The sequence below is a fragment of the Nylanderia fulva genome, unplaced genomic scaffold (genome assembly GCF_048542155.1).
Source record: "Nylanderia fulva isolate GAGA-0341 unplaced genomic scaffold, ASM4854215v1 Scaffold4, whole genome shotgun sequence".
In the NCBI taxonomy this organism is placed as follows: Eukaryota; Metazoa; Arthropoda; class Insecta; order Hymenoptera; family Formicidae; genus Nylanderia; species Nylanderia fulva.
In genome coordinates, this window is record NW_028190476.1 from 7,768,140 (window position 1) to 7,781,889 (window position 13,750).

Consider the following 13,750-nt stretch of genomic DNA (forward strand, 5'->3'; position numbering starts at 1 on the left):
TTAACTGAATTTCTATATATACGTAATTTTAATTCACCAAATTTCTATTTCCCTTTCTAACTGAGAAACTGTAGTCAAAACCACTCAATCACAAAATTAATAAACACTTATTTATCAAATTTTATAACTATTAGATACACCAAATCCTTTAATATAGTTTACTATCACTACACTAACCCCTCGATACATACAACATACAACTGTTCAAATACGCAATGACAGCCGCTCACGAAGTAAACGCTGACGGAACCAATCGACATCGCGGATTGAAGGTAACAATACTTCGAGATATTCGAGAATAAATAACATGCCTTTTTTAGAAAGGGATCAATGGCTGATTTAATATTTTAATTGATAATTAAAATTGATACCAATGAAATGCTGTACAAAGGAAGGTATCGCGAATATTAATTTTCATTAATAATAATTAATATGAATAAGATAAATAGAATTATAAAAAATTATTCAGATAATTATTAAAATTATAAAATTAAGAACATTATTAAAATAAAATTATTAAAAGCAATAAGTATATTACGAGATATTACATCATATTTTTTGTGCAAATAGTTTTCGAAATGAGTAATATAAATTTGTAAACGATGCATATTCATTTGATTAATTGGACATAATTTGGATGTACTCAATTAAAAAAATTGTTACACAAAAATGCCGCTCACAAATGTATAAATATAAATATATATATATATATATATATATATATATATATATATATATATATACCTCAGAAGTTTTGTTGACCTAACACATTATATTTATCATGATACGTATAGAGAATCAGTCAGTCTTTCGTGGTCTTTCAAACCACATCGTGGTAGAGATAATATTTGTGTAATAAAGTGTGTGTGAATAATTATATTCTTCAAACATTGCGCATACTGCTAAAGCATTAATTTTACTGCAGGTAATTTTTAAAATAATATAGTTTTAATCAATATAATTTTCCAATTAACATTCTGTTTTGAAATATTGGGTAAGTCAAAATAAATTTAAAAAATAAAAATATATATGTATACAAATACAAAAAAAATTAATCATACAGTATAACGGAATTTTAAAGAATTTCCAAAATATATATAGGAATAAAGAAAATAGTTTTTTTTAAATTACCATTAATTTTAATCTAGAGATCATTTTAATAATTATTTATTAATTAGACATTATCGAATATAATGAGAGGACATACTAATTGTCAATTGAATGAAGAAATCCATAATATTAATAGATTAAAAGCAATCATTAATCACATCCATTTTGATACGTTTAATCTGAAATATCTAAAAACGCCATTATATATACAGGAATCCCAGAAATAGTAGTAAACCTGTCAATAGTAAATTTCTGAGATTATTTGGAGTCAATTTTTCCTCTGCAAAAATGTCGAGGTAAATTAACATTATTTTTATGTTCCCAAATTTGCCATCATCACGTATCTTGTAATTAAACCTTAAATTAAAATTTCAATAACAGTAAACTTGATTCGATATTAATGGACAAATGTGATTTTGTTAATATTTTATTTCCACAAGGCTTAGTTTGCGAAACACCATTTATTTTCAATTTCTTATAACTCGATATTCATTGGTACTTCGACATTTTTGTTGAGAAAAATTTCTAAATGATCTCAGGTATCTGCTTTTAACAGGTTTATTGCTCGTTCTGGACATCTTATATTTTATTATCCAGCGTATAATTTACACAAATTGAAATTGAAATTATATTGGTTTTATTCTCGGTGAATGTTCGTTTAAAACTTATTACATATAATTTAAGAGATAAAATCAACCAGATCTTTAGAGGAACATAATAGTAAACATGTGCTCTCTCTCTCTCTCTCTTTCTCATCGCTTCTCAGTTTTTCTTACTCTTATACTGTCTTCTTCTTATTTTGAATGTACACACAGATATATATGTATGTAGAAACAACGGCTCTTGTGTTTATAAAAGTAATTCACTTCAGACAGCTAAATAACTTTATATACTATAAATTTTTATATTCTAAATATTATTGTTTAAATTTTAAATATATATAATTTTTTGACAATGAGAATCATTATTTAAAGAAGATATAAAATATGTTTAAATTTAATATTTCTATACTGCTATCAATTAAAATATGTGCGACACTGCCATACACATTTATAATTTTATTTTAAAAAATTGTGCAAATGAAAATTTGCACATTGTTTCCTCACCGTATTTTACTAATTAGGATGGTTTTTCAATAATAATTTTAATACTTTTTTGAATTTAATTGTTTATGTACAAGAGTCATTTAAAAAAGACATCTAAGCTTTTAAATTCTTTATTTATCTTTTGTCCACAGAGTGTTTTACAGATCATAAATAAATATTCTTTTTCTTTGACATAATGATATTTCTAAAACTATTATTAAATAGCGGATTAATTTTTATTGCTGTAACAGCTTTCATTCGTAATGAATCTTTATGTTATCGACCATCAGAATATATAAAACCAATGCATTACGATATCAAGCTTACATCATTTATTGAAGCAAATATTTTCCATGGAGAATACAATATCAGCATAAACATTCTTCACAAAACGCAACACATATATTTATATTCGGAAAAATTATGTATTGACAATATAGTTTTAATTACAAATTTTAAAAAATATCATGAAAATGATAATAATATAATTTATAAACCTACGTATAATACTGAAGAGAATACAGTTGATATTTCATTTATGGATGAGTTATCACCAGGAAATTACACTTTAAATATAAAATATTTTGGCATTGCTGATAAAGGCTTCAGAATTTTCGACATGAAAAAAAAAGCTACGTAAGTAAATAATAAATGTTTGTTAAAAAGAGTACAATATACAACTACATAAGACATTGTAATTAATATACTAATCATGTATTAAATGTCCCAAAAATTATTATATATCGCGGAATTTAAATCTAAGGGTGAACAATCTTTACCTTTATTATTATAATAATAAGTAATAAAGTCATAAAATATAATGTGTCGACGCATATAACATTTATACATTTTTTAATTTCCATTTTTTATTTTTATGCTTGTGAAAAAAGTTTCATTATTTATGTTCTTTGAAATGTAGTTGGGTAGGTGCTCCACATTTTCAGATAGTAGACGCCCGACAAGTGTTTCCATGTTGGCATCCACATGATTTACGGTTAGAAGCAACCTTTAACATTTCTTTAGCATGTCATTACTGCACGACTTTGTCAAATATGCCATTGCGAAATACGGAAAGAGATGAGTACAATTTAGTATGGAGACACTACGATACCATACCTGTAATATTGACTCATCACGCAACGATGGTTATATCTAACTACCTATTCCTTCTTGATATAAAAACACAAAACATTCAAATGTGGTGCAGATTTGAATCTCTATTTCACTTGGAATTTGCTAAAAATGTAGCTGAAGATATCACGTTGTCTTTTAAAAGTAAATGGAAACGTTCGGACAAAATTTCGAACGTGACTCATGTTGCAATTCCAAATTTCCATGACGATGACACAATAGTTTTTGGACTTGTGTTTTATAAGTGAGTACAAGTGCTTAAAATTACATTGAAAATAAAATTATATTAATTTGCAAAATTTTAGAATTTAAATATATGTATGTTTTTTGTTTCTGTAAACGTTCAAAAGTGTAAGGAATTGCGAAAACAAGCAATTTTAATACAATTAAGTTTGATCAAATTATTACAATATTAAATTTTCCTGTTGTAATAAATAAATAAAGGTTAAAATATATATGCTAAATCGTACCCCCTAAAGTAAATGTTAAAACTGCAATGAAGCTATAAAAAATGACATTTTTTTATTTATTTCAAACTATCGTTTTTCGTCAACAATATATACGTTAACAGAAATTTATCGTTGTTTTATATTGTAGATTAAAAAATTAAAACAATATTATTTAGTACAATTTACAATATTGACTTGCAAAATTATACCCATGAGTTTGTAAGTCGTACATCTAACAATTAAATTAAAATACTGTAATAGAAAGAAAGTTATATTTTCTATGAAAATTTTTAGTCTTAACATTTAAATATAACTTTTAGGGAAACAGATATCATCTACGATAAAAATGTACATCCTATTGCTCACAAAATCGAAGTAGCTCAATTAATAGGACGTAAAGTGACACAGCAATTGTTCAATAACATGATGAACAATCCGTTCGTTTGGGATTTTTCGTTTAAAAAAGGTCTTACTATATTGCTTGCCACGTATGCTGTAAATAAGGTTATTCGAAATATTTTCAATGCTATCTCGCTTCTAATTTCTCGCAAACAATACAATACTTAAACTCACATATTGTAAAATTTTCTTAAATCAAACTCTTTTTACAAAATCTATACGCATTCTTTGTGAATTGTCTTAAAAATATTTAGCACTATACATATAGAATAATCAAATCCTTTTTGAAAAATATTTTTTTTACATATTTACATATTTAAATTTAAGTTATTAAAAATTTTTACTTATTAACATTACTTTATTAGATATTTCTAAATTTTTATAAAATCTAAAATAAAATAAATTAATCAAAAACACGCAGTACACATGATATTTATTTAAATATTTGATAAAAAGGAGTCTGCAATATAATATCTTGAGACAATAATTTAAAAAATATGTAATATTTGCTAATTATAGTAATACAAAATTTTAGATTTTATTATTATATTTATTTTAATGTGTTTCTCAAAATGAGAGTGTTTCGTTTTAATAATAAAGTAACGTTAATAATATCAGTATTTGTATTTAATGCAAGTATCTCTTCAGAACGGATATATCGATGTATTAATTATTTTTTTCTACAGAAATATCCAGATTATCGAATAATAAATTTATTTGTTGTTCAAAGTCAACATTACTCTTTCAATTTGGATAGTGATTATCATATGTGGAATCTTACTTTAAAAGTTAACAGTTCATTGGAAATCCCCAATTATATCAGATGTACGTAGTATAATTAAATAGTCCGCATAAATTTTTAACTCTTAATATTTAAAAAAAATGTAAAGATAGAAAACAATTAATTCTTATCTGGATTTTAATATATTTAATTTTTATAAAAGTACGCACCCACCCACCCACCCAAAACATTTCACGATGACTACCTTGTATACATATACAATATAATTTTCCTTTAAAAAATCACTATATTTACAAGTAACTATTATAGTAAATATATATATATATATATATAAAATATCAAATTCATAATTTTGATGTAAATCGTAGCACCTTTTATACTGCGCATGATGCAACACGTCCTTACAGAAGAAATATTTCAGATAGGCATAAACACATATCTAGATAACAAGTGAGTAATACAATATAGAATAAATTCCCAATTATTAATGACAGTCACTAGTATTAAAATATGAGTTTTACAAATAATCGATCAAACTAGGAGGTAAAATCGTTTATTTAATTTCACGACATTTCGATTATATGGTTGTGGTCTCACTCATTAGTATCACTAATATAAAGTTCGCAATTGGAAACGCACATAATATTTACAAGTAAAATTAGTAATAATTAACTCATCATACAGCAACAATCAATATCAATTTATAGTAAAATTATACAAGTCAAAATTATAATTAAATTGAAATTGTGAGACAGCGACAACATATCTCAAACAAGGATCGTCAGATTCTAATATATTTTAAGTAAGATTATTTACACGACCTTAAGTTGCTGTATGATGAGTTAATTATTACTAATTTTACTTGTAAATATTACGTGCGTTTCCAATTGCGAAATTTATACTAGTGTTTCGTTGATAATAATAATAATATGTTAAATAGTTATTGTAGTCGCACTTGAAGAGGACCACAACCATATGGTTGAAATGTCGTGAAATTAAATAAACGATTTTACCTACTAGTTTGGTCGATTATTTCCAAAACAATATAGAATATAATATCAAAAAAATAAAATTGTGCGACGTAAATAATGTATAATAATATAAGTTTTAAATAATGTCCCTTATTTTCTTTCGTTTCTTCCAATATTATTTCATGTTTGTTCTTAATGTTACAATTTCGCTATTTTTCTAGATCTTCTACTAATGTTATTTTTAATTTCATTACTTTTCCTATGAAAACCGTTTCTGTAGAAAAAAAGTGTTGTTTTATCATCATCACTTTTTCATATACATATATATTGTTGTTTTATTTTTGATCTCATAATATGTTATTTTTTAAAATAATTTTTAAAATTATTTTTATTCTTCTTACTGTTTCCTTTATTTTTTTATATCATTTATAATTCTTATGATATCTGTTTATTTTTAATTGCATTTTATGTTATAATTGTTTTCTAAACTAAATTAACAGGGTTTTAAATATGTAACACTTATAACTCTTGTTCATTATTTCTTTATTCTTATTTTCTTCTCGTAAATCAATTTCCTTTATTTTTTTTATTTTTGTTTTGTCTTCAACTTCTTATTTGTTTTATTTCTTCTTTTGATTATATTATAACACTGTCCAATACTTTGCTCAAATATAATCTGTATTAATGTTAATAATGCCTAAAAAATTAAGTAACATTATTAAATTTTTATTAAAATTAAGTTATATTCTTTATTATCAGAATATAAATATAAGATATATAAATAAATAATTGGGAATTTAATTTTATATTTTGTTTCTTAGTATTTATTAAATTTTTTTATAATATGAACATTATACATACAATTTTAACATATTTGTAATGTTTTTTAATATATTTTACATACTTAGTGAATTTAGCTTATTCCGCCATCTAAACTTTATGGAGTTTATGAGAGATGTTTCAACAATAAATCCAAATATTGCTGCCGTCATCTGGGACATGAAAAATTGGGATTCGGAGAAGTATTGTCCTCTTATTAAAGTAGTACGAAATTATGATGATCCTAAGAACCGAACATTTGTATGGATAGAAAATATCGACACATTAAAAATTCAGTGCATTCCTATAACTTTTACTACGCAAACGTCTTCCGATTTTAACAATTTTATTTATTATTCGCTATGCAAGCAATGGGGAATTAAACGTTTACTAGAACCATTGAAATTATCATTACCATATAAAGAAGATGGTTGGATGATATTCAATTTACAACAAATTGGTAAATATCGACAAATAATTCTAACTTATTTCTCGTCTTTATTTTACACACATAATTGACATTATTTTATATTTTTATCTATTTTATTCGTTGTCTTATAAACTTCTGAGATATTCATTTTATAACTATTTAAAATGTTTTGTGTAATATTCTGCATTATTGTATATACATATATATATAATATTATATATTATTATATGTATAAGATATTACGTAGGCGTTTTCTGAATAATATCGTTCAATATTAATGTTATATTTTTACAAATATTGTATTCTAATAATAGTAAAAATCATTAAAAAAATATAATTATATTTATAAAATTAATAATAATAAATGCAGTTAACATACAATTTTCGTAACGTTACGTATTACAGAGATTATATTGGTTAGCATAAAATAATCATTATTTATGTACAACTAGACTCAATTTTATTTTCTGATATACAACAATATCTTGCACAATTTCATGTTCGCTACGCTATTTCAAGTATTAAGATGACATTTTATAATTAATTTTCTATATGTATTTGCATTTTATTAATATGTATTAAATTTTTGATATGTTTTTAATTTATAATTTATATAAACAACAGTATGTAATTAAAAATTGAAATAAGTTTGAAAATAAGTACAATGATAAAATTATTCAAAACAAAAAAAATTGATAAAATTTATTTACTATTCGACAGGATATTATCGCGTTAATTATGACGGTGAAAATTGGAAAAGAATTCAACATTATCTACGCTCTAGTCGTTCTCAGTACAATAAAATTCATGTTCTTAATCGTGCCCAAATTATCGATGATGGATTTCATTTAATGATAGCAGGCAAACTCAAATCCAATATATTCTGGAATATCATATGGTATTTGCAACATGAAGAAGATTATATAGCATGGTATCCTCTGTTCAAAGCTCTGGAATACATGTATTGTACTTTTCCAGGGAAAAAAGATATTATGGTAAATATTAGTAAATTTCAATAAAAATATTACATTTTAAATATTTGCATGTACGCACTCATTGATCACAAATAATTTAAATACTTAGAAAAATATATTCGACAACAATATAATTTTATATATACTATTACGTCGCAAATGTGTAAACAAATTCAGTTTGAATAATTACTTACCCAAAGAACTGTCCAAAAAGTCTATGATTTTCACTACTGCCAATATTATTGGTATATAACATTGTTATTGGATATATAGCAAGTTGCTTAAAATCTTTGTCGATGAATGCAATAATATTGGTTTAATATCAATATCACTGTTAGTAATTAGTATTTAAAAAAATAAAACATATATATAGTTGAAAAAATTTAATGAAACATTTTGAAAAGATATACATATTTTATACTTTCCCGGGAAAAAAAATCCATATATTAACATATATAAATATATATAAAGCTATATATATAAATATACATGAAATATGCCCATATATAAATATATATGATTATATATAAATATATATACAATAATTATACAATATAATAATACTCCCAAACGGTCACCCATCTAAAGTATTGACATGCTTATCTTTAATGATCGGACAAGAACTTCACTTTTTAATTGAGCTCTATGTTATTATTAATTCTTAATAATTTTCTGTAGTTTTTTCTAATGCATAATTTTATATACGTTATTACTATGAGAATGTTGTCAGCTATCAAAGTTAATCGTACATCATAACATGATAATGTATACATATATATATTTATATATAATCAAATATATAAATATATATGAGTCATTCCACGTCAATCCAGTCACTTCCTTGCCCAGAACAAATTACAATTTAAAAACTTTTTCTTTTAAGATTATATTTTTAATAAATCTTGCACCTTGAAAAAATATAATCTTTTGAATGCCGTGTGCTAAAAATTAAAATACATAATGACGGCATAAAAAATAATTAGCAACATATATTTTTTAAAGCAATTATGTGTTTTTCTTTACACCAATTAATTAGTCTCATTATTTTATACATAAAAGTATTAAAGTAAGATTACTGAAAATTGAAAGTTTCACAAAATATATTTCATACTTTATGTCAAAATACTATAAACTTCAAGTATAATTTTTAAAAAACTAAATAAAAAAGTACGTATTACAGTTTTGAAAATCTCTCGAGGTAAGCTACACGAATATGTAATAAAAATTGATCGAGTTCATTAAAAATTTCGAGGTGATTTTTATGTTGGATCCGCCATTATGTATCGTAATTTTTAGCACACGGCATTTAAAAGATTATATTTTTTTAGCAAAAAGTGATGGCAAATTTCGCCCATTATTGAGACCTCGAATTTCACTACTATTAGATAAAACATTAATCCCAGTAAAATTTCAAGATGTATATAAGCATGGTTCCGGAGATACAAAGGAGAAAGTGATGATTTTTAGTCAGTTTTATTAGAAATTATCACTTTCACTTCTTCATATCTAAGAAACCATGCCTATGCTCATCTTAAAATTTCTCTGGGATTAATGTCTCATCATATAGTACTATTTGGTATAAAAAAAGTTTGAAAGAGGTCCCAAAATTCGACTCTATAAAATGGGCGAAAAAAACAGATCTTTTTGCCATCACTCTTTTGCACTCTCAAAAAAATGTTTAAATTGTAATCGTTTCTCGGCAGAAAGGTGGTCCGCGATTGATGTAGAATGACTCATATACAAACTAAAATTTTCCCGTTAGATTAAAATTATATTTGATTTTATATACTTGATTTTATATAAAGAGAGAAAATTTTTTATATACATATAGTTTTATATAATTACATATAATTTTATACAGATGATTATATACAATCAAATATTTGCATATAATTATATATGGACAAATTTTCTGTAATCATGATATATAGTTCTATGTAATCTTGTATGAAGTTATATATTGTCATATATAACTGTATATGAAATTATATATATTTACATATAATTTTATATAATTGAATATAACATTATATTTATATATAATCAAATATATTTGTATATAATTATATACATAGTTATATATAATCATATATGATGTTATATATTATCATATATAATCGTATATGAGATTATATATATTTACATATAATTTTTTACAATTATATATATTTATATATAAATTATATATATTTATATATATTTATATATATTTATATATATTTATATATATTTATATATATTTATATACATTTATATATATAATTATACATGAACTTTTTTCCCCGGGTTATTTCAAAACAAAATATGATTAACAAATAGTTATGAAATTTTAATATTTAATAAATATTATAGACACTTTGCACAAATTAAACCATATTTTTGCGTACACGTACAATACATATATATGTATATTTGCATTTACATATGTATGTAAATAGATTAGTTAGCGTCTATAATCCAGTTAACCATTTGCTTGATAATTGTTAGCAATTGGGAAACATTCTTCTGCCAAATACGGCTGCAAATCCAAGGTCCACTGCGTCTTCAAGTGCGTCCTATTGCAATCATAAAAGTTGAAAGCATATCCTAACATCAAGTTGGGTGTAACGCCAGAACAGATCTGTCACTAATAGTGTGACGACAGATTGACGCAATAAACTAAGAACAGATTTGTCAATCGCAAACTGAAAACAGATTTACGCCAAATGCTCAATAAATCGGAGAAAAATAATTAAGTAAAAAAAGAAATTAGCAAATAAAAAAACATTCACAAGTATAACGTGATATGATCGCCAGTTAAATTTTTATTTAATCATTATTTGCGAAGGACTGTCGATGTTGTTACAGTGTCAATTTATATGTCAGTGCGAACTATCGGTTCTCTCTTTTTCACTTTTAAGAATGTCATTTCTGCTGTGTTACAACTGACAGTTACCTGATCATTCGTTGATTGGAATATGTATTTTAATTCAATAGCCTGAAGAGAACCTAATTGATGGTCGAAACGTCGTTTCTTTTCTAATAAAAAAAAATTTAAACTTAGCCGGTGTTGGTCAATAGATTCCTGCCTAATTTGGTTTTTTAAAAAAACATTCATTAATTTACAATAATTGAAAAAAAGTAAAAATAATCTATTATAATGAATAAATGTATATTTTTGTTATTTAAATCATATTTAGAAAAAAAACGTATATAATCTTTTTAACTATTTTTGAAACATCTGTGTACTTTTTGTTGTCAATTTAACATTTCGACAGATCTGCAGGATCTGCTGCGTTTTTGGCACCAATTTTTTATCAACAATTTCGACAGATTCTGCTTGTTACTCGTTGCCACTTTGTCAATATAGTCTTCGAACTGATGTTGAATCACTGAAATATTTTCTGAATTTATGCTTATTTGTATAATGTTTGCAATAACAAAATATGTTTCTCATTTGCGGCCTTTTTACAAACAAAAATTGTTGCCTACATTTGCCTCAGCAGAAATGGTTAGCTGGGAAATGAATTTATATGTATGTTTGTTTCATAGAAAAAGAAAATTTTAAGAATCTATTGGAAAATAATAGAAAAATATAATAATTTTTTATACATTTATAATAAGAACAAAAGAAATATATATTTAACGATTTTTAGAATAACATAAAGTTGACGGTAAACAGTATACTTGAAAAAATCAAATATGAAGAAATTGATGATAGTGACAAACTTAGAATATGTTTACGACAAGAAGCTGCAAGATGGGCATGTTTTTTCAGTGACATCAATTGTAAGAAAGAAGCCAACAAAAAATTAAAACAACATCTCCAAGATCCTACAAAACACAAGTAAATATTGTTACATATTTTTAGCCTTTTTTAATCAAATTCTTCTGCAGGTATATCGCCTAAAATGTTTAAATAATTTGATCCTTAATAAGAAAATATAATTTTTGTTATATTTTAGACTTTTGCCATGGTGGAAGGAATGGACATATTGTAAAGGTTTGATGATAACTACCAAAGAAGAGACATCTTGGCAATTAGTGTATAATATAGGATTGGAAAAATCTGACACTAAATTTTTAGAATACTTGGCTTGCCCTGAAGATACTGGTGTCATCATTGATTATTTAAATTATATAAACAATTCTACAGAACAGGAATATCAATATCTTTTTAACGGTTTTTTACATATTATTACAAAGCATGCGAAGAATCAAATTATACTGGAGTACATATTAGATTATTTTAACGACATAAAACCAGAGTAATGTGACATATTTTTATAAATATTGTGTACAAAAGTTTATTATGTGTATTATGCACATTTGTTTTTTTATTTTTAGACAAGTTGATACAACTGCAGCTTTAATTATTATTATTAATAACATATATTCTAAAAATCAAATTCGGGTAAAAATTTTACATGTTTATATATGTGTACAAAATGTGATAATAATGTGATATTAATAATTATTATTTAATGTTTAAAATAATTTTAATAATGCTACAAAAACGTTACATTTTAATAATGAAAAAAAATAAAACATTTTAGCATATAAACGAATACGTTGAAAGGTTGGAGGCCCTAACAAAGTTAGTTGAAAGAATGACTAACGCAAAAGATTTATTTAACAGTTCTCAAATAGAAAAGGTAAATTTAATAAATATTATTATGGAAAGTAAAAGAAAAAGAAAATATTGTTCTATCTTATTAATTTCTGAATACTAATTTTATATTTGTTTTGTTGATTATATAAAGAGTATATTGATTTTATTGTGTACAAATCTTTGTTTATATATATTAGATCATATTGGAGAATTTTTGCAAAATTCGATGCAAGCTATCAATTCGCAACAAACAAATCGAAAGACAGAAACAGTATTTTGATAGATTTTTCTCTTAGTGACAAATATAAAAAATTGCAACTTTGTATGCGTGAATATATTTCATATGAATAATTTTTTTATATTGTATGTACTATTTACTTTACTGCTTTAATTATTATTGTTTATTTAAATGTATTATTATATTCGATGCTTCTGTGTATTTACAAATCTTTATGACTGAAAGCATCAAGTTTTTGAACTATATTATTGCCTGTGTTCACAAGAAAGTAGACCATATAATATTACTATAAATTTTTTTGTTAAATGTAAAATAAAAAAATATAAATGTATATAAATATAAATAATATATTTACAATATATATATATATATATATATATATATATATATTGAATGATAAATGCACTATCTATTTATTTTGAATTACATATTGACTAGTTTTTAAGATTTTTCGTAAATTAATCTAACAATAAATACGTTTACACACACACACACACACACACACATATTGTATATATGTAGTATCGGGACTCCTCCATAACGCGTAAGTGGGTGATGCGAGAAGGTTAGGCAGAGGGCCTAGGTAGCTTAATGGTTAGAGCAGTCGCCCGGCAAGCGGAAGGTTCCGGGTTCGAGTCCCGGTCTAGTCACCCGAAGGCCCGATTCTTTTTCGCGGATCCCACATATATATATATATATATATATATATATATGTATATAAAAAAGGTAAGAATCTTCTCTCGACCGTACTGGTAAATATTATTTATTCAATCACAACGTTTCGACCCCTTCTTTGAGTTCTTATCAAGTG

General features: G+C 24.5%; 1 protein-coding gene across 1 annotated transcript; it reads left to right on the forward strand.

The window, feature by feature from the left end:
- Positions 1-799: 799 nt before the first annotated feature.
- On the forward strand, positions 800-13,267 carry LOC114945519 (aminopeptidase N-like). Its single transcript, XM_085485986.1, has 13 exons — positions 800-925; positions 2,348-2,831; positions 3,115-3,570; positions 4,096-4,279; positions 4,861-4,999; positions 5,285-5,366; positions 6,796-7,166; positions 7,857-8,131; positions 11,746-11,936; positions 12,055-12,357; positions 12,437-12,503; positions 12,646-12,744; positions 12,899-13,267. The coding sequence occupies exons 2-13, from the start codon at positions 2,392-2,394 to the stop codon at positions 12,995-12,997; spliced, it is 2,706 nt and encodes a 901-aa protein (XP_085342112.1). The 5' UTR covers positions 800-925; positions 2,348-2,391; the 3' UTR covers positions 12,998-13,267.
- The last annotated feature ends 483 nt before the right edge of the window (positions 13,268-13,750 follow it).

What these genes read in the sequence shown, in the direction of transcription:
- LOC114945519 (XM_085485986.1), top strand. Translation starts at nt 2,392, where the DNA reads ATGATATTTCTAAAACTATTATTAAATAGCGGATTAATTTTTATTGCT. An exon ending in CCACGTATGCTGTAAATAAG is followed by an intron (nt 4,280 to 4,860) that starts GTTATTCGAAAT and finishes TTTTTTCTACAG; the next exon opens with AAATATCCAGATTATCGAAT. An exon ending in AACACATATCTAGATAACAA is followed by an intron (nt 5,367 to 6,795) that starts GTGAGTAATACA and finishes TTACATACTTAG; the next exon opens with TGAATTTAGCTTATTCCGCC.